We start from the raw sequence: 26645 nt of genomic DNA on the forward strand, positions 1-26645 counted from the left end.
ACACGCCCGCGTCAAAGAAGTGTCGTGTCACTTCTTCAGACGTAAATGGAGCCGTTTTCCATGGACTCCATGGAAAACCAGCTCCAGTTACGTCCGTATTGGACGCGGCGTTCAAGCGCCTGCACATGCCATTACGGCTGAAATGACGGGGCTGTTTTCTCCTGAAAACAGCCCCGTAATTTCGGCCGTTACGGACGCTGTAGTGTGAACATACCCTCAGTAAAAATACGCCTGAAAAAACTGCGTGTGAACATAATCTCCCCCATGGTTGCCAAGGTCTGTAAATTCGAATGTGTTCGTATCAGTATTCTGAGATTTAGACTTCAAAAATAAATACTTTTGTTTTCCAAGTTGTCTGTAAAATGGTGAATTTTGGCTAAAATGTCTAGAAAAAAAAAACAAAAAAAAAAAAGCAAATAAGTATCCCTGCTAAAAGATGTGTCACAGTTTTCATTATATATGTTGCTAGGTTATCTGGCTACTAGAAATATAAACGTAATTTGATAACATTACATGGTCCTCCCCTGTGTAGAGCATGCGACGCGTCTCTGTAGTTCAGCTACCGCTCTGTGTACACACTGCCCAGTGCACTCCTCTAGCTCCTCTCCGTCTTCCTCTCTCCCCACCCCTGGCACAGGCCTCAGCCCCCGCACTGCGCCTGCGCACAGGCCCGGCTCGGGAGCCATGTTGTTGGATCTACGGGGCTTGAATTCTCCAGGCTCCTGTACGTATGTATCTACGTCTTCTGGTGTGAAAGGTCTCCGAGGCCAAACCCGATTGTTGTTCGAGCTGTGAACGGAGACCCTCTGCCCTGACCCAGCCTGTGAAAGTTAGCGGGGTCCGGGGGCCCCCCGGGCGGTCATAATGAGCACAGGCTGCGACCTGTCCCGGAGGAATCCGCAGGAGGATTTCGAGCTCATCCAGAGGATTGGCAGTGGCACGTATGGGGATGTATACAAGGTAAATACGGCCAGAAACATGGGGAAGGGGCATGACGTGGTGCCAGCGGGGCTCACAGCTGTGAAGAGAGCTCCTGGCAGTGCCAGGATGTTGTGAGACAGCTTCAGAGACAGGCATGTGACTGGAAGAGACAGGCTGAATGGGAAAAATCTGTGTTTTCTAGTGTGAAAGTTGATTATTCTACAGAATTATGGCTGTGCCACACTGAGAAGCGGCCTGTGCCAGGTCTACAAATGGTCTGTTGCGGGTACTATGTATTGGATACTTGTATGAAGACTGCTACTAGACACTTACCATACGTTTTGAGTTGCGCAACTTTCCTCATAGGTAGATGCTGGAGGACTACTGGTATGTTGGTGCTACTAGCAGGGACTGGCATCGGTTTCATAGGAATGTATCTAGATGCCCAATTGGCACAAATCAACATGTCGCTCGTGTTTACTAATAGAATTGACACCGTCACGTGACATTTAGATGGGCATTGTACCATGACTTCAGTGTCACCTTACATTGACTTCTATAGGGTGCAACATATGTGACTGCATCAGATCACACGAAAGTTACAGACAACCGCAAATTATGATGGCATCTGCAAAGCGGACAGGGGGCACCTTCATGAACAGCATCTAATAGAAAAACTGTGTTGCCCATAGCAACAAATTGCAGCGCAGCTTTTATTTGGTTGCTATGGGCAACACAAACATATTTTTTTTATTACATGGTTTTCGGGACTCATGAAGTGGAGGCAAAAAGTGGATTTGTTACCCCTAGCAACCTATCAGATCGCAGCTGTCATCATGCAGTGCAAGTATGAAATTGAGAGGAGTAATCTGATTGGTTGTGCCTGGTTTCATAATTGAAGCCTACTAATTCCTGCATATCATAAGACTCCGTTCTATATTATGGACTGCAACATTGCATTGTGGCTCTTGCTATAAGTCACTGTCTAGCGGAGGCCTAGGACTAAGCCTGGCTGCATCCACACATCCCAGATACAGTATGATCACCTGCATTGTCTCTATGAGGGTTGTCGGTTATGAATCGAGTCTGTAGCATCCTGATCTCATGTAATCCTGTTCTCTGTCTATACCTTACGTCATGTTCCAATCCCAGAAATACCTGTGATGTTTATGATGTGTTCTGTACTCTGTGAACTACAGCTCCATGACCAATATTTGTAAGTGGGTAGAGATAATACATATTACATTTACACACATTATGGTGCTTGTACCATAAGTCATTATGCATGCCTTGTCTGGTCTTTATTATATGGGCATGATTATCTAACGGGGGAGGGGGAGATTCACCCTATAGGCACCTTGAAGACCTTATTTACACGAACGCTGCGCTTCTCGGACGTGAAAAACTGCCGCTTTTCACGTCCGAGGTGCATCTGTGTTCAGCGCTGCGAGACGCGATGTCATGCTTCCCCCATAGTTGAGAGTGGAGGGATGCGTGATGCGCGAAAAGAACGGACATGTCCTATTTTCGCACGGACCCTTCACACGGTTCGTTGAAACAACGGCTGTGTGAACGGCCACATTGAATTACATAGGTCTGTGGGACGTTTAACACGTTCCTGTAAATAAGGCCTAAAGCGGAGGTCCACATTCAACCCTTCCTTTTGCATTAGTGGGTTCTCCTGCTCTGTATTGTGATTTCTTACAGCTGACAGATGGGACTCTGCACTGCAGGCCTCACTCGTAATATGAGAATGGCTTGTCCTAACCGGAAAACTACTTGAAGTCTTGCAATTTTTAAAAAGTCGTCCCCTTGCCCCTTTCCGCCGGTCTTTGTTTACATCACAGCAGCGATGATGTGCCGTATTGGCACGTAACTGCTGCACTGTAAAGAGCGACAGGCGGTGGATAACGGCACAATCAGCACTGGAGGGGCATGGTTTTAACAGATGAGGGCTCTATGCGCTTTTTGGTTATTTTCGCACATATGCAGATGTCAATTTTTTTATTTTTAAAGCTTGACAATCTATTCAAGGTCCTGTTCACATCATGTTTTTTGGCCTTCCATACCTAAAAAAAAACCAGTTTATCGCTGTATACCAGCTCTGTCCGTCTAATGGAGCTTTATGGACACGTTTAGCTTGTATGTATGTTGGGAGCTTTCCTGGCGCATACGCTAAACGTAGGACAAAAACTTGTTGTCAATAGGCAGTAGTATTTGCTCTTGGCTAGCAAAACAGCTGATTGGCGGAGGTCCCAGGAGTCGGACCCCGATCGATCAGATATTGATGACTTATCTTGAGTATAGACCATCAATTTTTAGGGACTGGATGACCTCTTTAAGAAAAAGATTGTCATCTTACCAGAAGTAGGTGTTTTCATTTAGTGCATATAAAGTATTGTAGGTCCAAATCTAGACTCCTCTGTGCCAGGAGCATTAGCATCAGATCTTGAGCCGCAGCAAGGTCCCAACTGTGAACAAACGTCTTTTAAGTTTATAGATAAGAGTAATTATTTCAGTCACAGATATGATATGACTTCTACTTGGGGTGAGCACATGTGAGCATAGGCTGTTCCTGTAGATTGCATGTGCCAATTACAGTAGTAATATGTGAATTACCTGTACGACAAGTGCGTGACAGTGTCCAACCTATAAGGCCCTGTTCACACAGAGTATTTTGGCAAGCTATTTGGAGCGGAAACCGCTCCGCAAAACTCGTCAAAAACCAGCCGAAAATGCCTGCCATTGATTTCAATGGGAGGCGGGGGCGGTTTTCTCCCGAAACCGGTAAAACCGCCTCACGGGAGAAAGAGGGGACATGCCCTATCTTCACGCGGTTACGCCTCTGACCTCCCATTGACATCAATGGGAGGCAGAGAAGCGTATTTCGCGGAGTTTTTTGCCCGTAGCACCCAATGGGCGCGAGCGGAAAACGCGGCAAACGCCGTGCAGAAAGGTCAAAATCTGCCTCAAAATCCCAAACGGAATTTTGAGGGAGAATTTTCCTCCTGCAAAAAACTCCTTGTGAACACAGCCTAACAATCTACAGGTAATGAGACCATATACACATACCTGATAACCAGACGTGTTGTAAGCTGCACATTATATTGTAGACATGTCTATGACTGAAAATCCGTTCCATTCATCTGCATTGATCTTGCAGAAATCCATGCACCTGCTGTAGAAACAACCCCATGCTGATGACTGGAACTCATTTTCAGTTGCAGGAAATTCTGCAATAAATTGTGCAGCATGTGAATTCACCCTAAAGTTTGCTGACAGTGGTGGGGAGGGGAGCTTTGGAGTGTTTTATAGCTTACAAATTACGGTTAATCTATCATGGAACTGATTTCCAGACTGAGGCCTTGTTTACATGATGCAGATTTTGCATACATATTTAAGTTGATCAACTTAGAGATTTGATTGGTAATAGGGCTATAGAAAGCATCAAAGGACCCAAAGCCGCCAGTGCAGTTCACTGACAAATTCATGTTAGTGCAGAAATGCAGCTTTCGTGTATAGAGAATGTATAGAAGCTACATCTCGAAAAGTAAAAAAAAATGTTTATAAACGTCAATTACATATGTTTGTTTTTATCATTAAATATATACATTTTTATATATATATATATATATATATATATATATATATTAAAAAAAACCTCCAAAGAGGTTTTTGTATTTGCTGTAATAAATGTTGATGAGGGGTAATGGGTTGAAATGTGATCGGAGTACACATGGTGCTCTGACATGGGAATAGAAATACGAGTGCGGTTGTTGAAATCGATGCTGGCACATATGAGTGTAGCTGCCAAGTTGTACACTCGTGCTTCTCTTATTTACTGTTGTTGAACTTCAGGAGCAGGATTTCTAAAAGAGGTGCCTTCTTCATAGTAAAACTTAAAGTTTTATTAAGAAAAAATAAAAATGTACCAGAAATGATGCTTGAACTTTTTTGATGCAGTCTTAACAGAATACTAATGTTAAAAAAAAATAACTCATGTAAAACTAGCTTTACCATAATATATTTTTTTTCCCTAGCCGGGGTAGGTTTTCTATATTTCCCAAGAGGCAACCATTTTTTCTTTTGCCCTCCTTTGGAATGACCTCAGATGATACCAGTCTTTGGGGGGGGGGGGGGGGCGAGGAAGAAAAGATTTTCCCCATTGCTCTGTCTTCAGTAGGATCCTGATATGGCTACAAAGATGGGCCATACATATCAGCACTATCCATTTAACAAAAATCACAACTTTTACTGTACCAACATAATTTTTTGTTGTTGCGGTTTTTACTACTGTTTTGGTGCAACTTTGATTCATACAAAAATGCTAATTCTGTACCAAGCCTTGTTCTTCATGCACACGGCAAGGCTGTGCAAGGTAGCACACTTCTATTTATTTCTCACTGATACCGTATGAAGCCATGAGAGAAAAAACTTGTGCCTTCATATGCAATTGGAGGCACACAGAGGTGATCACTTAGATTTCTATGGCTGCCATATTAGAGACCATAATCCTTAGGAATCATTACATTTGGGGTCACATGGCTATATAAGCTTTCTATCTGTCTGTTTTTAGGCTGGGTTCACATTGTGCATTTTTAACATCCGACGGGTTGCACTCAGAAGCCATTCGCGGCCGTATATTTGGCAACGGATGTGTGCTTGAGGCCTAAGGCCTCATGCACACAAACTTAAAAAACGCCCGTAATTACGAGCCCATAGATTTCTATTGGCCACGGGTACCTTCCCGTATGCTTACGGGAAGGTGCCCGTGCCGTTGAAAAATATGGAACATGTCCTATTTCAGGCCGTAATAATGGCACGGGCAGGCCCATAGAAGTCTATGAGGCTCCCGTAATTACAGGTGGCTACGTGTGTGCACCCGTAATTACGGGAGCGTTGCTAGGTGACGTCGGGATAGTCACTGTCCAGGGTGCTGAAAGAGTTAACTGATCGGCAGTAACTCTTTCAGCACCTGGGACAGTGACTACCACTGGAGTTAATAGTATTAAAAGTTAACTTACCTGCTTCTTCCTCCAGTCCGGCCTCCCAGAATGACATTTCATCCCATGTGACCGCTGCAGCCAATCACAGGCCAATCACAGGCTGCAGCGGTCACATGGACTGCTGCGTCATCCAGGGAGGTCGGACTGGATGTCAAAAGAGGGAGGCGTCACCAAGACAACGGTACGCATTAACTTCTTTTACTTTCAATTGCTGCGGAAACTCTGCCCGAAAGGGCTGCCCCTTCTCTCTTTCCAGCACTGATAGAGAGAAGGGGCTGCCGATTAGTGCAGAGAAAACAGGTCCGTAAATACGGGTGAAATACTGGTGACACCGGACCAGTATTTATGGGCACGGATCCGTAAATATTGGTGGAATACGTGTGACAAAGGACCCGTATTTACGCCAGTATTTACGGGAGGAAAAAAATACATTCATGTGCATGAGGCCTAACTGAGCATATACAAGATCTTTCATTGATTATATATTATTTGGTATCAAACAACACAAAAAAAGAAAATAAAAACCAGAAAATATTTCGGGTATGTTCACCTTTTGTTTTCAGCTTTCCAATACTTGTTGTGTTTCCCTGCAGATTATAGCTGACCGCTGGGGGACCCAGCAGCGGGACACTTTGTAATCAGCTTATTTTCAGGAAACCCTTCTAATAAAAAGAGATTGTACAACGTGAACAACCATTTGGAGATTTCCTTAAAAAAATGCCCATTGCACATGGTTTTGCTTCAGTTTTTATCTCTGGGTAGCATTCAATGCAAATCTCTAGTTTCCATGGTAAGGGCTTATTCAGACAAACGTGGGGAGACTCAGAGGTGAAAAACATTTTCATGGCTCCCCATACACTTGAGTCTGGAGGGATCCGTGAAAACGGAAGAAAATAGGACTATTTTTCAACGGACCCTTTTCATGATTCGTTGAAACAACGGCAGTGTAATCTCACCATATCTAACAGGTGGACCTTTGGATAGATCCATGACTACCTTTGAAACTCTGCTAGGACAGCTTAAATACCCTAAGAAAATTATCTCTCCGATAAACCAATTATTGGTCAGTAGGGATGTTACATTGAAAAGGTCATATATCCCACCATGGGAAAGGGACCTATCACTAAAGGCCCTTTTACATCGGCTGTCACTCGACCGGTGCAGCGAGCGACGATCAATGAGACATCGTTGATCGTCTCTCGTTTGCTCCTGTCTCACGGAGCTATGGATGGGGACGAGCGGTCGTTACTCTGATCGCTCGTCCCCATGCATTATTATCATGTCTGCAGCGCGTCTCCCTGTTTACACAGAGAGATGTGCTGCCGACAACGATAATCTTTTATTTTTTTTTAAATGATAAGACCTGCAGATGAGCAAGCGTTTGCTCGTACATCTGCGGATCGCTGCCCTATTTACACAGGGCAATTATTGCGTTCCATTAACGCTTGTCTGCCCCATAATCATCCTGTGTAAAACCCCCATTGCTCTGACTAAAGACGATATTGATAAAATCTATAAAAATTCCCATGGTCCCTCACAATGTATTAAAATAGAAAGAAAATTCATATAAGATCATTTCAAGGTAGTACACCTCAACAGATAAAACACATTTATGGTATCCTTCTATTCCAGATACTTGTTGGAGATGCTTAGAGGATATAGGATCCTATATCCATATCTGGTGGGAATGCCCAAATATCCGGAATTACCAGGAATCCGTGTTAAAGTTCATCAAACATATCTGCAATATTCAACACCAACTAATCTCTTATTAGAACTACAGCAACTGGCAGCATGGTGGCTCAGTGGTTAGCACTGTTGCCATGCAGCGCTGGGGGCCTGGGTTCAAATCCAACATTTGCATGGAGTTTGTATGTTCTCCCTGTGTTTGTGTGGGTTTCCTCCCACACCCCAAAAACATACCAATAGGGAATTTAGATTGTGAGCCCCAATGGGGACAGTAAAAGAGGACCTCTGTACAGCGCTGCATAATATGTTGGCACTATATAAGTAACTGAAATAAATAAAAATAGCTAAAAAAAAAAAAGAACTACAGCAACTCTTTAACACAATATTGTAAGAAGTTACCTGACATATCTACAGATACATAACAATCTTTCAAACACAATTTGCCTCTCATTCCATCTCCCCCAGTCCCACAATGTGTTTTTTGTACCCCCCCCCCCTCACCTTATGGGTATCATTCTAAAAATACTTCTTCTGAATTCCTTACCAGTACAATTTTCTAGCGTTTTCTTATAAATATAGTTATTCTATCATACCCATAACTGTTGTTTAAATGTAATGTAATATTGTTATTTTTTTGTTGCCATTCTAAATGTACATATACACGTTGCATATTATTGTATCGTTCTGTTCAAAAGAAATAAAAATAAGTTTGAAAAGAAAAGAAACAACGGCCGCGTGAACGGCTCCATTGAAATACATGCGTCTGTATGACGGCCGTTGTGTCTAACGGCCGTCGAATGGACAAATTCAACGTTCGTCTGAATAAGCCCTAAGACTCACAAAAAAATAATAGAAAACTTTTATTGGCAGTCATGATAATTACAAAGAACTGTAAGGAAGCTGTGGATTTAGCGCGTTACAGCGCAAGACGTTTCCTTCATGTTGGCGCCATGTATTTGTCCGTTTATACATTGAAAACATTCATGGACATGTATTGTAGTGTTGTTTGTATGGCATGCATACAAGCTCTAAGTAGATGTTACCTAAGCCAGGAACCCAATTCTTCAAGGTGTCTACGCTGACCACTAAACCACTGTCCTGCCGTCTTGGTGCTCGGCACGTCATGTATTTGCAGCACATTGACAGGTCAGATATTTTTTACTTCTGCTCCATTTTTATGACATACACCTGGAATAATAAGATTATCTTTATGTTGCAACTTCTTCTAGACGCCGCCTTTGTTAGGCTGTTTGGTAATTAGGAGAAAGTGTTGCTAACATACCACATGTCTGGAGCAGAACGGCTATGTTTACACGGGGTCTTTTGCCGAGTTTTTTGACGCGGAAACCGCGTCGCAAAACTCGGCAGAAACGGCCCGAGAACGCCTCCCATTGATTTCAATGGGAGGCGTCGGCGTCTTTTTCCCGCGAGCAGTAAAACTGCCTCGCGGGAAAAAGAAGCGACATGCCCTATCTTCGGGCGCTTCCGCCTCCGACCTCCCATTGACTTCAATGGGAGGCAGGAGAAAGCGTGTTTTATGCCCGCGGCGCTCAATGGCCACGGGCGAAAAACGGCGCGATAATTGCTGTTCACACGGAGTATTTTGGGGGAGGAATATCTGCCTCAAAATTCCGTTTGGAACTTTGAGGCAGATATTCCTCCCCCAAAATACTCCGTGTGAACATAGCCGAATTGTTTCTAGGATATATTGTTTTTAGAATACTGACCATAATATTTTTATTTCTTAAAAAAAATAAAAATCTATATGACCAAACACTGTGGTCAATGTTAAAAGGTCAGTACACGACCACAGACCACATATATGGTCAATCTTAACTGCTTTGTAATGTCCAAATATTAAACTTAACCCCTTAGTGACCAGCCTATTTTAGACCTTAATAGCCAAGTAATTTTTTTTCGTTTTTCCAATGAAGTCTAACTTTTTTTTTTTTGTTTTTTTTCATTGACATAGCTGTATGAGGACTTTTTTGCGGGATTAGTGGACTTTTTCTTTTTTAATGACACCATTTTGGGGTACATATAATGTTTTGATTAACTTTTTTAGGGGGTTATTAGAAAAAAAACAGCAATTCCGCCATTGTTCTATGCGTTTAAATTTACATTTCACCGTGCCGCGTAATTGTTACCTTTATTCTATGGGTCGGTACGATTAAGACGATACTACATATGTATAGGTTTTTTTATATTTTACTACTTTTGCACAATAAAAACTCTTTTGAACTAAAAGTATTTGTTTTTTCATCATCTCTTTCCAAGAGCCGTAACTTTATTTTTCCGTCAATGTAGTGATATTTGGGTTGTTTTTTTTTTTGCGGGAGGAGATGTAGATTTCATTGGTTCTTTTTTGGGGTACATGGGACTTATTGATTAACTTTTGTTATTACTTTTTTGATGTTTAATAGAAAAAAAATAGCAATTTCGCTATCATTTCTTTAGTTTTTTTTTTACAACGTTCATCTTGCAGTTTAAATTACATGATAACTTTATTTTTTGGGTCATTACAATCACGGCGATACCATATTTGTGTATTATTTTTTTTTTTTTTAACACTTACTAAATAAAACCCCTTTTTAATGGAAAAAATGTTTTTTTTTTTACTGAAATCTTTATTAATAATTTTTATTTAACATTAATTACATATTTCTTCAGTCCCGCTAGGGGACGTCACTATGCGATCTTCTGATTACAGATCTAATGCTTTGGTATACTTAGTATACCGAAGCATTATTTCCTGTCAGTGTAAAACGGACAGGCAATCTATTTGCCCATGCCTCTGGCACGGCCTAATAGGCTTTTGTTAGGCCAACGGCTACCATGGCACCCCATCGGAGGCCCGCAATCGCATTTGCGGGCCCCCAATGTGTGACAGTGGGAGCCCCCTCCCTCTGCAAACCACATAAATGCAGCGGTCGCTATTGACTGCAGAATTTAAGGGTTTAAATGGCCGCGATCTAAGGAAACTTCGATTTGCCCCCTTTAGAGCAGTAGCCCAGCCGTCATCAAACAGCCGAGCACCTGCTCCAGCCTGCACGAGACACCCGTGCAGGACTAGGCTGCCGTGAAAGGCATCACATTTTCTCTGTGTAATATTTATATATGAATCAACCAGCTTGTTTTCCATAATAAGAATGGTTTGATCTGAATTGGCAGGATCTTAATTCCATTTACAATTAACCATTACACGCGGAACGCTCGTTCTTGTTACAAGTAGACGGGGGCCTAGGCAGTAGAAGAAGCCAGAATCCCATGTGTCATTGCTCCGCTCTTTATTTTGATAATGGGAGGATGGTCATTGTTTCCAGGAACATTCTGGAAAAGGAAATGACTGTATAGATGAGCAGCATGTGATAGACTACAGCAGGGTACTCCGTCCTTCTAAGTAGCCTCCTTCCCTGGCATCTCCTGTGACATAGTTCTCATGCTTGTTGGGAATCTCAGCACGCTTCAAGATGTCATTTGTCTGTTGCTGCTCCTGCCGCTGCAGTTAATATTAAATCTCCATTTGCATTTCACATCGCCTGCTTTTTTTGAGGACATTTTTTAGTGTAACTTCCATATTTTAATTTGATTTGTTTGCATACTCTTGTGGTTCCTTAAACATTATTTGCAATGCATTTTCTAATATCAGAGGTGCAATTTCCTGTCCTACAAATAATAATATTGTGTGCAACATTTATGCAAATTATCTCCCTCTCCCTCTCCTTCCCCACTGAACTGCTGTTCCGTAGTGAACAAAATGATACAGTACGGAGCAGCAGTTCCGTGGGGAAGCGGAGACTGCTAGTATATAGCCACACCTCCCTGTAGATACTACCCCCTTGCAGATCGCACCCCTCCTTATAGATCGCACCACCACCCTCCCTTGCAGATCGCACCCCCCCTCCCCTTGTAGCCTGCACCCCTCCTTCTTGTAGATAGCGCCCCTGTAGCTCCCACTAGGAGCTGTATCCCTGGTCAAAGTGTCGGCAACCTCTGGCCGGGGATTCAGTACCTAGTGACCGTTACAATGGCCGCTATCTACAAGAAGGAGGGGGTGCGATCCAAAAGGGCGGATGTGAGTGCGATCTGCATGTGGGGGTGCGATCCACAAGGGGGGGGAGTGCGCTCTACAATGGAGTAGGTGCTGCGCTCTACCAAGGGTGTTGGGGGTGAGATCTATGAGTGGGGTGGGGGTGCGATCTACAAGTGGGGTGGTGGTGCGATCTACAAGTGGTGCTGTGATCTACAAGGTGGGGGGTTGCGATCTACAAGGGGGTGCTATCTGCAAGGGTGTGTGGCACTACATGGGTGTGGCACTTTTACTATATGTGGGCACTGTGTCACTATATATGTGTCCTGCGTCACTGTTACTATATGGGTACACTGTGGCACTGTATGGTGGAGTAGCACTGTTACTATATGTGGGCACTGTGTCACTGTATGTGGGCACTGTTGTGGTTTCAGGGGATTGGGAACAAAAAGAAAAACCTGACGAAGGAAATCCGTTTGGAGATACCAATGCAAAATAGACATGAAAAACTGATAATTGATCAGTATTTAATGGCCATTTTTTTTCACTATCGTGTGACTGTAGCCTAAATGACTGATGCCAGGAATCCCGTTCACATATACCGTGTTTGGGCCGGGAAATCCGTCTGACACACGGACTGTTTGTCACAGTTCAGTCATGGTCGTGTGAATCCGGCCTTAATGTTCTTAATTTAAAACGCCATCGTGGGGTTGTTACTGCAAAGGGCTCTGCTCAGACCTCAGACACTATAATGTAATAAAAAATAGAGACGATCCAGCGATTGTGATATCCAAAATAGGAAAAACTAGGTTTCCACTTTATTAAATGCAAGCTATCCAAGCTTGAAATAGAACACCAGGAGGAAAAGACAGGGTGGTGATATGCGGCAATAAATTAGCCTACGCGTTTCAGGCACTAGGCTGTGCCCTTAATCATGGCTATGTCGGCTACGACATAGCCATGATTAAGGGCACAGCCTAGTGCCTGAAACGCGTAGGCTAATTTATTGCCGCATATCACCACCCTGTCTTTTCCTCCTGGTGTTCTATTTCAAGCTTGGATAGCTTGCATTTAATAAAGTGGAAACCTAGTTTTTCCTATTTTGGATATCACAATCGCTGGATCGTCTCTATTTTTTTCTACAAGTGCTGTCGTGTGCCGTCGCGGCTGACCCGGGCGATTACGAACACAGGAGTGTCAGATTGGTGAGCTGGAGGTTTCCTCCCATTTCCCTCTTCCCTCTATATTATTACTATAATGTAATCTCGCCCCAGCGTGCCCGCTCGGTGGTATCTGCCTGGCCCTGCTGCAATTTACACTGCTCTCGCCAGCAATGTGCGAGACCGGCTGAGTTGGTGATGGGCAGAGGGGGATGTTAGTGCACGCAGTGCACAATTGATTATAGATTCTGGTAACCTGTTCCCTGCCGGGGAACAGGTTAACAGAAATTATAATCAATTAGATAAGTTTTTCCAATAGTATTTCTGATTAAGTATTTGCAGAGGTTAAAAGTTGTGAAGCTATGTACAATTATTACAGTAATATATGTTAAAAAGTTATTTATATAAACAAAATAATTTATTAAATTATTTCTTAGTATTTTTTTCAGTTTATTTAGCAATATTAAGAAAATTGGGATTCAAATCAAAAATCGCCCATAGGGTTGAAAAAAAAATCTTAGATTTTTATTTTTTAGCAAAATCGCCCAGCCCTACTGCAGAGACTCCTCTTGCCCAACTGCAAGCTGATCAAATGCCTCATACTGCTGCTCAAGCTGCTGAAACTCCTCAGCAAATGCGGCTTTCACAGCAACAGATCAGACAGGTGGCTCTCAGAAGCTGTTTTCAATTATGATCCAACCATAGTCTATGGCCAACTGGTACTAAAACTGTCAATGTTGTTAATCAAGAGGCTCTGTCACAGTCTTATGACTCCATTTCCTACCAGTTTAGCTGTTCGGTATTAAGGAAGTTAAAATTGAAATAAACAATGTGTAACTGCCGAGGTATATAGGGCTACTAGCGATTTCCCCATAAAACAAAGAAAATATGAGGGCATGGATTAGACTCCAGAGCACCCTTGGAACAAATCCAATGAACACACAAACAGACAGACTGACGTGTTATACCCGGTCCGCGCCGGGTACTTTTTCTAGTAATAAATAAATATTAAAGATTATTAATTTAGTACATATTTCAATGATTCCTTTGTGAGATACCATATTTTCCCCTAGAGGCATTGTTAGAGTATGACACAAATTTTATGCTGGTTTATTTTCATGGTATCCATAAGGAGAAAGAAATCTGTGTGCTTGCGTATAAAATCAGAGTCACGTAGCGTTACTGTATAAGCCCCCAGGAAGAAGCATAAAATACAGTGTCCCAGTTGTGTTTTTCATTTGCATTTTTTCCCCCTAGAAGTGAATTTAGAAAACTGACTCAAAAGAAATGCAATAGGGGCTCTGAAACGTGACATGCATTTTTTATTTGCACAATTTGTAAATGTATTCCTATAATAGGTGTTCTTGATAAATTACTACATTAAACCTAAATGCATGCGACTACGGCAGCGGTAGGCAACCTTTTTTGTAAGGTGTCCTGAAAAAATAATAATTTAGAGATGCAGTACAAGGGTGTGCAACGCAAACATAGGTAATTTAAGATGGACCGTTACCACATGAGCTATGACGTGACATAAATCAATTAATCAGTTAATTAAACTTACATTCAGTAAATATACTAAGAGCAGCTACTGAATACCAGCTTTAGGAACGGAGGTGCACATAGGAGAGATTGCGGCTACAGAACACCAGCTTGGGGGGTGGGTGCACATAGGCGAGACCGCTGCTACTGAACATCAACTTCAGGTGTGGCGGGGTGCACATAGGAGAGACATACTGAACATCAGCTTAGGGGAGGGGGGTGCGTATAGGAGGGAATGTGTCTACTGTCTACTGAACACCAGCTTGAGGGGAGTGCACATAGCAGAGACCGAGGCTACTGAACACTAGCTTGGGGAGGGGGTGCACATAGGAGAGAACAGCAACAGATTTTCTTTTGGGGGTGGGGGCACACATAAGAGAAAGCTGCCAGAGATGTCCTTTTGGGGGCGGGGACACACATAGAGGAAAGAGCTACCAGAGATTTCCTTACAGTCGTGTAGGGGTGCGTGCACAAAATAGCTTGAAATCTTTGCCACAGTCGCAGTGATTTTGAAAGTGAGTTTAACTTACTTTTACAGAGACACCAGTGATGGCCCCGGCGCTGATCATCAGGAGAAAGGGTGGTGCTGTATTGTGTACTGTCCAAGAATGAAGCACCGCTCTGTTCACCTGGGGATCAGCTCCGCCGTGCTCATAATGAAGCGCGCCACCAAGAATACAACGGCGCTGGACACCAGGAGAAGGGAGCGTACCAGTAATCCATGCCCCACGTGACAGCTGGAGCATGGGTGCTACAAGTTGCTGACCCCTGGCCTACGGTCTAGCATTGTCCGTGAATTCCCTCACTGTTGAATAGCTTTTTCTTATGTCCCAAACACAAGTAGAGGTCCCTTCTATCGCTGTCCTCATACGTGAAGAAGCCAAGTTCGGCATAAAACTTGGAAAGATTACACCCTTACATAGCTGATATCGTACAACTCTTTGTAAAGGTAAAAATAATCTTTATTACTTAGATAAAAATATACATACATAGATATAGTTTCAATTGTTATTCCCATTATAGAATGCAAGGGATATGCCATAATAGATAGATCTGAGACCCACACCTATCCCCAGAACGGAGTCCATCCAATCACTGTTGAGCCTGGTAAGGCGGCCGCTAGCAGCCAAATCCAGGTGGAGAATGGCCCTCTGCATTCTGTTCTAGTTATGAGTCGGCTGACCCAATTCCTGATATAGGCGCGGGTCACAGATCTATAATGGATATGCCATAGATGTCTGTGATAGGAATACCCCTTTAACACCTTGAAGGTGCAGCCAACTTCCATTTTTTCATTTTCGTTTTTTCCTCCCCACCTTCCAAAAGCCATAACTTATTTTGTTCCGTCGACATAGCCGCTTAAAGGCTTGTTTTTTGCGGAATGTGTTGTATTTTTTAATGGCACAATTTAATGTACGATATAATGTACTGGGAAACTTAAAACAAAAACTTTGTGGGGTGAAATGGAAAAAAAATGGCGATTAGGCCATTGTTTTTTAATTTAGTTTTCACAGCGTTCAGTGCGGTAAAAGCAACATGTTAACTCTGTTCTATGGGTCAATACGATTACGTGGTACCAGATTTATATTTTTTTCTTTTTATTGTTTTACGACGTTTACAAAGAAAAAACTATTTGTTAAAAAAAATTAATTATTTTTTTTTTTGGTCAATGGAGCAATGAGCTGCAGTTTTTATGATGACCAAATAACATCAATTCTGGTCTTTATTAGGCCCCCAGGCTGCCATGACCACTATCTGCACCACGTGATCGTGTCGCAGGGGAGCCAATTGACTGATAGGGACCGTCCATCGATTGTAGGCACTTTTGGCATTGGCAAGCTGTGATGCACTGTGCTTTTTGCAGCAGTAAATTTTTCAGCAATTTGTGGTGCCGTAGTTCTTCTGTGGAATCGAACCAAACAGGCTAGCCTTTGCTCCCCACACCCATGGGAGCCTCGAGCGCCCATAAGTCTGTGGTTGGTTCACTGGTTGTGCTTTCTTGGACCCCTTTTGGTAGGAACTAACCACTGCATACTGGGAACACCCCACAAGACCTGCTATTTTGTAGATGCTATGACCCAGTCATCTAGTCATCACAATTTGGCCCTTTTTCAAAGTCACTCAGATTCTTAGGGTATATTCACACGCAGTGGTTTCAGATGTAATTCGGGTGTTTTACGCCTGAAAAAACGCCCCTAATACGCTTAAAAAAACAGCTGCCCATTGCTTTCAATGGGAATTACGATGTTCTGTTCCCACGAGCCTTTATTTTACGTGTCGCTGTCAAAATACGGCGCGTAAAATGACGGCTCGTCAAAAGAAGTGCAGGGCACTACTTGGGACGTTTTGGAGGCGTTTTTCATTTACTTCATTGAAAAACGGCTGAAAAAACCATCTGAAAATCAGGAGCTGTTTTCGTCTGAAATCAGCTCCGTATTTTCAGAAGTTTTTGCTCACCTTGTGTGAACATACCCCTACTCTTGCCATATTTACTGCTTCTAACATACCAACTTGAAGAACCGACTGTTCACTTGCTGCCTTATATATTTCACCCCTTGACAGGCACCTTTATAAGGAGATAATCAATGCTATTCACTTTACCTTTTCAGAGCTTTTAATGTTATAGGTAATCGGTGTCTAATCATCATGAGGGGGGGGGGCTACGTGGAAATGGTGGGTGAGGTGTTGTGTATATATATATATAAATATATAAGGGCTGGGCGATTTTGCCAAAAAATAGAATCTAGTATTTTTTTCAACACTATGGACGATTTTCGATTTGAATCTCGATTTTCTTATTTTTGTTCAATTACCTGAAAAAAATTACCAAGATTGGGTATATATGGTACATTTTTTGTAAAAAAAAAAATGTACAGTATATATGGTATGGTGCATATTTGAGCAGCAGAACAGTGAGACCTGAGGCAAAATACACATAAGGTCCCATTCACATAAATTTTTCCCTACGGTTAGCGTGTACGCCTGGAAAGATCCAGACACACGCTTAAGGCACTTTCACACTGGGCAATTATTGGGCAGACAAGCGTTCATAGAACGATCGTTGTCGATAATTGCCCTGTGTAAACAGGGCAGTGATCCGCAGATGAATGAGCAAATGCTCGATCATCTGCTGGTCGTATAGTTTTAAAAAAACTTTAATATTATCGTTGTTGGCAGCACATCTCTCTGTGTAATCAGGGAGATGCGCTGCCGACATGATGATAATGTATGAGGACAAGCGATCGGAGTAACAACCGCTCGTCCCCATCCATAGCTCCTTGTGATAGGAGCAAACGAGCGCCGATCAACGAGCTGTTGATCGGTACACGTTGCATTGGCCAAAATTGGCAGGTGTAAAAGGCCCTTTAATGTGTCCTTCTGTTACAATTAGCCTGGCGTAAATTATGATATATCTGTTGGGCCGCGGTGGTCACGCTGTTTCCCAGAGGCCACGCCCCTTTCTACAAAAGTGTCGTGGATGGCGCAAAAACAACGGCCGTCACATGGACCCATGCATTTCAATGCGGACGTTCACTCGACCGTTGTACTGTCACGCATCCCTCCATAGACTTTAGTCTGTAAGGGTTGGAGGTGTCTCTTTACAGCCTGCTTATAGAAATCTTTGGAGAGGGGAGGGTGAAGCAAGGACAGAGAGACACACAGAAGCTGCCCATAAAAGTCTATGGAGCGGGGAGCGGTAGAAGGGATCAGGCGCAAAGAGAGAAGACACAGGCTGCTGGCAACGGTAATGTCATCCCGTTACTGAATTCTCGGCTACACTGCTCCTCCATGCTGCTTCTAAGGGTGTGTTACAGAGAGATAGACCAGGATGTTCTCTGATCTATGTGTGCTATGTATGGCAGACATGATAGCAGTAATGCTCCACCCACTAGCTCAGGGATAAAGAAGAATTAGTACCTGCAGTGGGGAAAACTGCTAAAAAAAATGCAGGATACAAGTCATATAATAGACTGACATACCATTATTCCTCATATACACACATTTAACAGCCTATTCTGAAAAGTTAGGAAACTGATTTCAAAGCGGGCAGATGCCTTTATCGGCGTCTGTGACAACTCGTAATTTCAATCTCTGCACATGAGCATAATTTATTTTTACACTGGACCGTTCTAGAAATGGAGGAAGATATACGTCCCCTTTTATGACTTCAATGGCTATTACAACAGTCGCACAAGTGGCCGCATTCGGCTTCTTTTTAACTAATGTATGTGGCCAGCTAGAATAATAGTGTGTAAATATAATATAATGTGAAGAGAACTGCAGTCCCAGTAATGATTGACTTATCTCTATAGTAACAATACCTCGCTAGTAACATGTTTTATCCTGGTCTCACAAGTACACACCTTCTACTTGTAAAATGTAGGCTCAGATACCTGTTTACTAGATACAGATGTCGAATTTGCGAAGTAAAATGCAAGCTATTGTAACATACGGCATGCAAACCCAGTTCTAGGTCTGTGTTCTGTATTTTACTGGGTTGGTGCATACTGCTAGGACACAACTGCCACTACATTGATTTGGCCATCCATACCTATCCCCAACAACATCATCCTAACCGCAGCCTAACAAAATATGGCCTCTGCCTGAAAGATGCCTGAACACTGCGGTTATCAGGATGAATGTACATATGTCATACAAACTTTTTATGCTTCAGATCTCATATACACTTCAAGCAACTCAATAAAGATGAGTTTTATAAGCCTGTTGTTCGCTTTCAAAGGACATTCCGTAATAGACATAGAGCGTCTGTCATAATAAGGTTTGATTCCACATTGAGATTCTCTAAACGGTTTGATGTATTGTAAACTTCACGTCTATACTTCTGAATGTTGTTTGAGCCTTGTTGTGCTTGTGAAGTACCATACGTGTCTTTTATTCCCCCATCTGTAATTCTGCTAGTCAACAGTAACATGCTGATATACTATTACTTGTTCTAATTTATAGTGAAATCCACTTTACATTGTACTAATACCTAAGCACAGAGCAGGTTACCATGGCCTGCAGGATCCAGCTATAGTAAATGCATATTCTTATTAATAAAAACACAAATGCAAGAAGATCAGCACTGCATTGGGAAGGGTAGAGTATATTCCCTGGAGTGTGCTTTTATAAAAATTATATATATATATATAAAAAGTCTTAAAATGGAATATATTGAAGTAGATGTAAATTACAAAGTTTAATGAATTCATTGTAGTTATTGACGGTCCCATCACACACGGGCTGCACACAGATGGCTTCCGTGTGCAGCCCGTTGTTTCACGGACCAAATTCAATTAGAAGCCCGAGAGTAGGACCTGCCCTACTTTTGACGGAACGGCCGCACGGTTCCGCTAAGACAACGGAAGTGTGCACGGCCGTATTGAAATGAATGGGTTCAGGGTGCTATCCGTGACAACAACGGATCGCACCCTGAAGGAAAAAACTGAAGTGGGTATGGGGCCTTAAGGGGTTAATTACCCTGCTAATGTTACAGAATTTAGCTATTTAGGTGTTAAATAGGTACACTGTATACTGATGTCATAAATAATGCACCTTGAATGTATAGACAGGGATTAAGAGCGTGACATGCAAAGAATGTCTGTTGTTCTGATCCCTGGAAATGCGCTTTCTGCTAAGCTTCACTTATCTATCAGAATTCCTTTATGAATACTCCGAATTTTTTCTAGAGCCTTCACTTCAGGCATAGCCTATATATTTGCAGCTACCGGTGTCTCGCCACATATCAAACATTCCTGTGTTAACTACATGTAAAGTTATAATTTTGTGTTTGTGCACTCGGATACTTCAGACACAGAATCTGTGTGTTTAGACTTGATCACAGGCATTCGCCTGATTGATAGAGCAGCGTTTCTTGGCTGAATTTGTCGGAAAGGAATTTTATCACACAAGTTTGAAAGTTGACTTGACATTCAGCTGTGTTTTTCTTGCCATGTTTGGAGTCTAATATGATTCCATATCTTATATGACTTGGCTGGCCTGCTAACAGCAATAATAGGTCTTTTGGAGTTGTTAAAGAAAAGCAGAACAGTTTACAGTGTGTGTAGTTTGGTGAAGTGATCCCGATGTTTGCAGTAAAGTATCATGGTTTAATGATCGTATGATCACTTTTCTGCTAGATCGGTTTCTCGTTACAATCCAATATTGTTACACTTTATATTTTTATATCTAAATAGTCGTAAGGCTCGTATTCTTGGTATGCAGTCATTTATCTGATGTACATAATATTTCACGAATATTACCTAATTATGTGTAAACCTGTATTTACATATAATAATTTTGCTAATCAGTAGTGAACAACCCTTAAAGTAGATTTGTCACACATTTATGCTGTCCATTCTGATAAATCTCAGCGTGCTGTCACTTTTTAGGTAATGTGTCGTCGTTTTTATTATTTAGTAGTTATACTTGCAGCGCACGACCATCCCCTCAAGCTTGAGTCCTTCAAGTTTGAGTCTTAGGGTATGTTCACACAGGGCAAATACACTGCATAAAAGTGCACAGCGTATCTGCGTTGGAGCCTGCAGGGAATTCCGAACGAAAAAACGCACAAAATTGTGGTGCAGTCTTTTGGGGCGGAATGTCCACTGCGGAAAACGGCAGGTAAAATAAAAAAGCCTATACTTACCCGTACTCGTGGTGACACGTTCCTCTGATGTCCTGCAGCCCGGCCTCCTGGGATGATGTTTCAGTCTGATTTAGCTGCAGCAGTCTCATGGGGTGAAACGTCATCGCTAGATGCCGGGCTGGACACAGGCATAGAGTTCTGGGTAACTATAATCTTTTTTTAATGTTTTTATCTGAGCTGCGTTTTCTCGCTGCTTTTCTGCCGCAAAAATCGCAACATTTACTATTTACGCTATGTGTGGATAGACCCTTACAGCGGGAAGCCGGATTATTCACAGTCGGTGCGTGAGGATTAAAACTTAATTTCCATAGTGTTGCTTTCAGCATGAACGCCGACCTAGGTATGCTTAAACATGTCTCCCATTCCCCTATGTAGTGGCGTTCGTGGTCTGGGAAGATGACTAAAGTTGTGACTCCATTTAGCCGTTTCACTGACAGGTGTTTTTGTAAGTTTTGCACCTCTGGAAGCGAAGACAATTTTCACACTTTTGATGTGTATAAATAAAACCTAATTTACTACATAAGTTCTACTGATCCCATAACTATAGGTTTTCTAAAAGTAGACGCTTAGCACATTGTCAAAATGCCACTCAGCACTTTATACACACCAAAGTGTCATTTTTTTATATAAAAAAAAAAATGCATAAAAATTGATATTAGAAGTGTGACCGAAGCAGAAAATTAGATGCACCACACACCCTGAAAATAAAAGTTCAATACATGGAGAGTTTATACATACCACTTATGCCTATGTCTACATGCATATATCCTCATAAAATCACCAGAATTAAATGTTTAAAAAGGTATCTTATAAAATGCGGGGAAAACACACAAGGAAAAGTGAGTGCACTCCCAAACTAATATATTTAATGACAACAGACAACCTGATGATTGCAGTTATCTTGATATGCTGTTGGCAGCCATGTCCACCTAAACATTAGGGCTTATTCACACGAACGTATAATACGTCCATGCTACGCGCGTGGAAATCCCGCGCGTCGCACGGACCTATGTTACTGAATGTGGCCGTTCAGACTGTCAGTGAATTTCACGCAGCGTATGTCCGCTGCGTGAAACGCACAACATGTCCTATATTGTGCTTTTCTGTTTGTAAACAGAAAACCAGAGTGTCATCATGATGCCGGCTGCACGAAAATCACGCAGCCGCGCACCATATGCTGATGACACACGGACCTTTTGCATTCTCAAAACGCACACGCTCGTGTGAATCCGGCCTAAGAATTTTTATTTTTTTTTATTTAAAAAAAAGCATTAAAACTTGCTCCTAAAACTAACATATAACCACATGAAAACAAAGTAAACATAGTAGATCAAGGTGTGCAACGTTCGTATATACCACAGACGTCTACATCAACAGCTTGTGCTCTCAATAATGATGAAACAATATTTGGACATCACCCACAGATACATTAAAAATATATGCTGCACACAGCAAACGGCTACCAACATGTAAGTTTTTTGAGAGTACATAGCATTCCTTGTATAAAGGTAATGAATAAATAATAAGTATAAGGTCACGGCCAGACGTGGCAGAGTTTTTCCGCTGCAAATGTTGGTGCAGATTTGGGGCAATTACGCAACGAATCTGCACCAACATTTGCATATTTGACAGGTAATTCAGACGTTGCAGAAAAGACAGCGGACTTGCCACAGATTTCAGTTTTTGCATTGCAAAGGATGAAATCCGCAGTGAAATTCCGCTTCTCCGCAACAGACAGTGCATGCTGCGGAGGGAAAATTCCGCACCTCAGCCTATGGTCCGCAGTGGAGTTTTCCGCAACGTCTGAACTAACTTTCCTAAAAATGTATTGAAAGAACTGTAAAAAACGTCTGCTGGAGAATTCCACTGCGGACTGTCCGCAGCGGAATTCCACAGCAATTCCGCCACGTCTGGCCGTGCCCGAAGTGTTAAAAATGTATGCACACAACTTCTCATGAAGCAGTGATTACAAGCAAAAATTGCATGAAAATTCAGCTTTGTGAACAAAATATACTCTGCAAAAATCTTTAAGACGTAAGGAACTCATAAATACATACATACATACATACATTTTTCACTTTACTCTGGAGTGCTGACCTGTGTATTGGATTTGTCTGTGGATTTGTGACACTGGTCGTGTGTCTGAACAGGGACTTGCACCGCACACTGGAAGAACGGTGCTGCTTTTACTTTACTTGCTTGTGTTGTTGACTGATAAAGCTTTGCACGTTTTCAAAAATGTCTACTACTAAGGATCATCATCAAGACTCTATACAACCTGATGTCTTCTCATATACTCAAGCCGACATGGAGAGGATACTGCAAGGCTCAGTGGGAGACGCCACATTCTTATCGATTCCCTCAAGCAGAGACTCTAAAAGGAAATACGAGTATGAAAAGAAAAGAACCATTACTATGGGTTTACATTTGTCCACCCTGACGGAATATTACAGAGTACACAGAATTCCGAGAGGTATGCGTTCTCAAATGAAACCTAACCTTTTCTTCCAGAATAGCGATTTCTGTACTAGGTACACGCAAATTTCCAACAAATATATGCATTAGATATTCTACTACTTAATATTGAATATTTACAAAAAGATCTATTGTCTACTGAGGATAAGATGCATACTGCGGAGGCATCATTAAAAACACTGTTGAACACAGAAGAATTTGACGAGTATATGGCTAAATTTAACAACCATTTGATAAAATTCCGATCGGAATTAGAGGAGACGAAAATGGCAAAGAGATGCCGATGATTACACCAACGGAAATATTTACAATTGCCAAATTGAACAGAAAAACTTTCGGCGTTATGTTGGAAATGATAAATCCCAGAACAGACGCACACGTTTTGATGACAGGAGCGATGAGAATTCCATTGCGGAATATAACCAACGGGCTCCGAGTAGATGCACATATGAAGATGCAAGGAGAGATGAAAATTTTGCCATAGGACATATCCAAAAAGATTTTTTAGGACACACCAGGGACGAAGGGCGTCCACATATGGCCAAAGGAGGACTCGACGCGGTGGAAGAAAACATTTCAGACAACGGAAATCCCTTACAACCCAGATCAGTGAGGCACGGACACAATCCCTACGCAAGATGGACTTTCCACGGAAACGCTAGTGGTAAATATTTCATCCACTGTGCTTACCAATGCTCAATTTACTGTATTGAATAAAGGTCTATCATTTTGCCCTACAACCAAAACTGATTGGTTTGAATTGGAACTAGATTTGTATAGATTTTATCGTACAATCAAACTTAAAACCTGGTTTGCAGAACGTAGTTATATTTCTACTGATGTTAAAATTGGGGAATTGAAATTATGTGATTTTGATTTGTTTTTAAAGAGTGATTTTGTCCCATGTTACAATTCACCGGCTATTGAAACTTTCATTACAGCCGTGAAGTTGGATATTGGAACATTGAAAGAGGAATATAAAAATCAGAGATTTAAACAACCAAATATGACTAAAGAGGAGATCAAGGCTATATCTGAACTTAAAAATAATACCAAAATTACTATTAAACAAGCAGACAAAGGGGGAGCGGTAGTGGTGATGGACACTAAGGATTATGTAGATGAAATATCAAGACAACTACAAGATAGATTGGTTTATGGCGAATTAACATCTGACCCTAAATTCAACATACAAAGACTCCTTGATAGGATCATTGATAAAGCTACACAGAACAAAATTATTGATAATGATTTAAAACAATTTTTATTGGTCAAACATCCTGTCACACCAATTATATACACACTCCCCAAGATACATAAATCCCTCAATAAACCACCTGGCAGACCCATAGTATCGAGTATGGGTTCTGTTTTGGGAAATGTCTCTATATTCCTATATAAAATATTGCGACAATATGCAATTGAGGCACCTTCTTACATACGCGATACTTCTGACTTTTTACTAAAAATTAGGGAGATACAGATCCCTCATACTGCCCTGCTATGCTCGTTCGACGTAGTGAGCCTCTGTACGTCGATTGATCATGCGAGAGGCACGTCTTCTATTTATAAGACTCTGCGCAACAGTGCGTATTCACAAACTTGCATTGAATTTATACTTGCCCTACTAGATCTTGTATTGCGATATTATTTCCTGTTCCAAGATCAATTCTTTATTCAACTTAGAGGTACTGCCATGGGCACTAATGTGGCACCCACCTATGCCAATATCTTCATGGCTACCCTTGAGAGGGAGTTCGTCTATGTGTCCCACCATTTCGGACATGTACTGAGGTGGTGGAGATACATAGACGACATCTTCTTTATTTGGTTGGGGTCGGATATAGAATTGGACTCATTTCATGATTATATTAATCACATTGATCCAGACATTAAGTTTACACTAGTCAAGTCTAGGCAATCCATTGAATTTTTAGACACCACTATAACCAAATCAGACTCAAAATTGACATCAGACATGACCACGGATTACCAAAACCACGGATAGGAATAATCTCCTACGTTTTGATAGCAGCCATCCGAGGGGTCTTATTAAAGCTCTTCCATACAGTCAATTATTGAGAGTTAAGAGGATTGTGGACACTGATGAGAAAAGAGGTTTGATGAAATGGGTACAAAATTCATTTCTCGTAGATACCCAAAAAAATTGATCCAGAAACATAGAGATAGGGTACTATTAACAGATCGAGAGACACTGTTATCCACTGCAACGTCCACTCAATCTTTAAAAAAAAACAAAAACAAAAATAATATGGCCAACAGGATACCGTTTGTGTCCACATTTAATGAAACTAGCAATAAGGTTGCCAAAATTCTATACAAACATTGGCCCATATTGGGGAGTAATCTCAAATATGTCCCGGAATTTTCAGTACCCCCATTAATATCATATAAACGGTCAAAAAACCTGAAGGATAATCTGGTGAAAGCAGACATAGGTTCAAATAAAAAAGTGACACAAACCTTTCTTGGTAAGAAAAAATTGGGCTGTTTTCCTTGTTTGAACTGCGTCAATTGTAAATATATGAATAAAGGTAAATCATTTATTCATCCTATAACGAACATGGAATTTAAAATTAATCAATTTCTCACCTGCACCTCAGATTATGTCATTTATCTGTTGCAGTGCCCCTGTGATCTCCTCTATGTAGGAGAGACAACGCTAGATTGTAAGACAAGTATCAACAATCATAGATACAGTATACGCTCCAAAAGACTGGACTTACCAGTGTCAAAGCACTTTGCGGAAGCTAATCATACAGAGAAGGATTTAAGATTTAGAATTTTGGATCATATTACGAAATCGAGACGTGGTGGCGATAGAATATCCCTTTTGAAAAAACGGGAATTAGAATGGATCTATAGGTTGAATACACTACGTCCTTATGGACTAAACGTTGATTTCAAATTGAGTGGGATAAGATAGGGGGTGGTTTGCCCATAGCCTTGTTGGTAATTCTACATGTTAGGGAGTATGATTAGACAATGTGCACATATTGTTATACTAACATATACGTTTTTTGTCTATTTCAGATAAATTGTGAAGACCCACCTACTATGGATCCCCTTATCCTGATCCCATGCTATAATAATAAAAAGAATTGATGCCATGCTCCGGAATTTGGAGTTTGACTTGCACTATATAGATCAAA

The 26645-nt window shown here is 41.6% G+C and overlaps 1 protein-coding gene across 9 annotated transcripts in view; it reads left to right on the forward strand.

Annotated features, from left to right (window-relative positions):
• Window positions 1–668: 668 nt before the first annotated feature.
• The window catches only part of MAP4K3 (mitogen-activated protein kinase kinase kinase kinase 3), a 339362-nt gene continuing 313385 nt past the window's right edge, over window positions 669–26645 (forward strand). For 8 of the 9 annotated variants that reach the window (XM_075862768.1, XM_075862771.1, XM_075862769.1 and 5 more), the window contains exon 1: window positions 669–960. In XM_075862768.1, coding sequence (XP_075718883.1) covers window positions 865–960 — 96 coding nt within the window. In that variant the 5' untranslated portion in view covers window positions 669–864. The remainder of the gene's footprint in view (window positions 961–26645) is intronic. The other variant, XM_075862777.1, reaches the window with a different exon arrangement.

The sequence above is a fragment of the Rhinoderma darwinii genome, chromosome 4 (assembly GCF_050947455.1).
Source record: "Rhinoderma darwinii isolate aRhiDar2 chromosome 4, aRhiDar2.hap1, whole genome shotgun sequence".
NCBI classification, from domain to species: domain Eukaryota; kingdom Metazoa; phylum Chordata; class Amphibia; order Anura; family Rhinodermatidae; genus Rhinoderma; species Rhinoderma darwinii.